Below are 3,412 nucleotides of genomic sequence, written 5' to 3'. Positions count from 1 at the left end.
GGGAGGCGGAGGGCGGGAGGCGGAGGGCGAGGGCGGGGCGGGGGCCGCTTCTCCGGCCCGCGCGGACCCGAACACCCGGGCTGAGCGCACGGGCTCCGGGCGGCGGCTCCCGGGCGCGGAGCGTCGGCGGGACCTGCGGGAAGGCGAGGACCCGCCTCCGGCCACCCGAGCCAGCTCCCGCCGCGGCGGCCGAGTGTTCCCGCCGGGCCCCTCCGCCGAGGCCGTCCGCCCGCCCCCTCCCGCCCCGCCCCGCCCCGCTCCGCCCCGCCCCGCTCCGCCCCGCCCCGCTCGGGAGCTCCGCCCCGGCTTCGCGCTCTTCCGCCTTAGGCAGCGGCGAGGCGGGGAGGGACTGGCTCCCCTGCCCCCGTCCCGGGGGCGCTGGGGGCCGGGAGCGGCCGGGTCCGGGGGAAGCCTCACGTCCTCCCGCCCGCGCCCCCGCTGCAGGCGCCCCGCTCGGGCTCCCGGGGCGGCGGAGGGGCGGCCGCTGGGCTGCTCCCCGAGAGGCGAGAGCGGCGAGCTGGGCCGCGAGGGGGCGCTGCGGAGCCGGGGGACACCCCTCCCTGCCCGCCTCAGTCCCCCGCCCCCTCCCCGCCCGCGCGCAAAACACACTCGCCCCAGAGGCAGCGCGGCGGAGCCCGAGCCGCGGCCGGAGCGGAGCCGGAGAGCGGCGGCGGCGGCGGCGGCGGCACCATGACCCTGGGCAGCTGCTGCTGCGAGATCATGTCCTCCGAGAGCTCCCCGGCCGCGCTGTCCGAGGCCGACGCAGACATAGACGTGGTGGGCGGCGGCGGCGGCGGCGGCGGCGGCGGCGGGGGGGAGCTCCCTGCCCGCTCCGGGCCCCGCGCCCCCCGGGACGTGCTCCCGCTCGGCCCCGAGCCGCCTCCCGAGGAGGCCGAGGCGGACGCCGCCGAGGACGAGGAGGAGTCCGGCGGCTGCTCGGACGGCGAGCCCCGCGCTCTAGCGCCCCGGGGGGCGGCGGCCGCGGCGGGAAGCCCCGGGCCAGGCGCGGCGGCGGCGGCGGCGGCGGCGGCGGCGGCCCGGGGCGCGGCGGGGCCGGGGCCGGGGCCGGGGCCGCCGTCGGGGGGCGCGGCGGCGCGGAGCCCGCTGGTGAAGCCGCCCTACTCGTACATCGCGCTCATCACCATGGCCATCCTGCAGAGCCCCAAGAAGCGGCTGACGCTGAGCGAGATCTGCGAGTTCATCAGCGGCCGCTTCCCCTACTACCGGGAGAAGTTCCCCGCCTGGCAGAACAGCATCCGCCACAACCTCTCGCTCAACGACTGCTTCGTCAAGATCCCCCGCGAGCCGGGCAACCCGGGCAAGGGCAACTACTGGACGCTGGACCCCGAGTCGGCCGACATGTTCGACAACGGCAGCTTCCTGCGGCGCCGCAAGCGCTTCAAGCGGCAGCCGCTGCCGCCGCCGCACCCGCACCCGCACCCGCACCCGGAGCTGCTGCTGCGCGGCGGGGCCGCGGCGGCGGGGGACGCGGGCGCCTTCCTGCCGGGCTTCGCCGCCTACGGCGCCTACGGCTACGGCTACGGCTTGGCGCTCCCGGCCTACGGCGCGCCTCCGCCCGGCCCGGCCCCGCACGCGCACCCGCACCCGCACCCGCACGCGCACCCGCACCCGCACCCGCACGCGCACGCCTTCGCTTTCGCCGCCGCCGCCGCCGCCGCCGCGCCCTGCCAGCTGTCCGTGCCCCCGGGCCGCGCCGCCGCCCCTCCGCCCGGACCCCCGACGGCCTCGGTGTTCGCGGGCGCGGCGTCCGGCCCGGCCCCCGCCCCCGCCCCCGCCCCCGCCCCGGGCGCAGCGTCCGGCCCCGGGCCCGCGGGCCTGCCCGCCTTCCTGGGCGCCGAGCTGGGCTGCGCCAAGGCCTTCTACCCCGCGTCGCTGAGCCCCCCCGCGGCCGGCACCGCCGCCGGCCTGCCCGCCGCCCTCCTGCGCCAGGGCCTCAAGACGGACGCGGGCGGCGGGGCGGGCGGCGGGGGCGCGGGGGCCGGCCAGAGGCCCTCCTTCTCCATAGACCACATCATGGGCCACGGCGGCGGCGGCGGCGGCGGCGGCGGCGCGGCCCCCCCGGGCGGGGGCGAGGGCTCCCCGGGGTCGCCTTTCGCGGCGCCGGCGGGCCCCGGGGGGCAAGCGCAGGTCCTGGCCATGCTGACTGCCCCGGCCCTGGCCCCGGTGGCCGGCCACCTCCGCCTCTCGCACCCCGGGGACGCGCTCCTGTCCTCGGGGCCCCCGTTCGCCAGCAAAGTCGCCGGCCTCAGCGGCTGCCACTTCTGACCGCGTCGAGCCCAGGCCCGGCGAGGCCCGCGCGCCCGCCTCCGCCTCCGCCTCCGCCTCCCCGGGCGCCCGGCGGCCCCAGCGGAACTCAGGGAGTCTATTTATGAGGAGTCTCCAGACCTTGGGCCCGCGCGGTGACTTGGCACTTCGGGCTCCGGAGCTTGCTTGGGCCGCCGCGGGCTCCGTGGCGCAGGGAGAGGCCCGGGCCTACGCGAGGCAGCCGCCGGCCCGCTCCCGCTCGGACCAGAGCAGCACGCGGGGCGGGGGGCGCCCTCCCGCCCGCCCAGCCTCTGCGCCCCTGCCCCTCGGGGGCCGGAGGACGCCCGCCCGGAGAGGCCCCGGCCCGCGGATTCCGCCAGAAACCCCGACTGCGCCGACCGCTCTCTCCTCCTGCCTCTCCCTCGCTCCTTCCTCAGCCTCGAGGCTCCGCTTGTTCAACAGGATAATTTAAAGATACCTATTATCCGCCTTGTGCTTAAAAGAAAATTCCCATTTGTTTTTTTCTTGCCGCCCTTCAAGGAAGTTCGTTTTCGCTGAAGCCTAAAGCAGTGTCTACACAGGCTAAGTCGAAGGGAGAGGTTAAGTGAGGGGGTCTCCACAATCCCTGCGGAAACCCCGGATCCCACTACACTGAGGAACATCCTCCCTCTTTTGTATTGGGGTGCTTTTGAAGGAACTTTCCCCCTTTCCCATGGCCGGCTGGGTCCAGCCATCCAGGGCCAGCGGCCCTCTCCACGCTCTGCTCTGTCCCAGGCCCTGGGATATTTATTGTAGCTAAAAGCAATGAGGTTGGGGTGGGGAGAGGAGGGTCCGGGTCAAGGACTGGAGAGGTGGGGGTGGGGTGGGCGAGGGCACATCCTGTGGCAGGGGGTCCTGTAATTACGTGTAAATATCTGTACAGCGGGCCGCTGTGTGCGTTCTCTGTCCACTGTGTGTGCATTGATTTAGACTTCACTTCGAGGAGACTCTGTGAAATCGTCTGATGGTTTGTGTGGAAGAAAAGAAAAATCTGGCTCCCCCTCCCCATTCCCATCGGTGTCAGTTGAATAAATGTATGTGAACTCCGGCAGTCACCAGCTCTGTCTGCTTGCCTGCACTCCCCTTTCCCCGTCGGGGCTCTCCCAGA

General features: G+C 75.1%; 1 protein-coding gene across 1 annotated transcript; it reads left to right on the top strand.

Annotated features, from left to right (window-relative positions):
* The first annotated feature begins 333 nt into the window (after nt 1–333).
* Nucleotides 334–3,101, top strand: FOXD2 (forkhead box D2). The gene has a single exon (XM_072771544.1). The coding sequence runs from the start codon at nt 691–693 to the stop codon at nt 2,284–2,286; it is 1,596 nt and encodes a 531-aa protein (XP_072627645.1). The 5' UTR covers nt 334–690; the 3' UTR covers nt 2,287–3,101.
* The last annotated feature ends 311 nt before the right edge of the window (nt 3,102–3,412 follow it).

Source organism: Canis lupus, chromosome 13 (assembly GCF_048164855.1).
Source record: "Canis lupus baileyi chromosome 13, mCanLup2.hap1, whole genome shotgun sequence".
Lineage (NCBI taxonomy): Eukaryota > Metazoa > Chordata > Mammalia > Carnivora > Canidae > Canis > Canis lupus.
The sequence above is the reverse complement of the archived record's forward strand: the minus strand, read 5'-3'. Positions and strand labels throughout refer to the sequence as shown.

Coding starts and splice junctions, on each gene's coding strand:
- FOXD2 (XM_072771544.1), top strand. CDS start 691: ATGACCCTGGGCAGCTGCTGCTGCGAGATCATGTCCTCCGAGAGCTCC.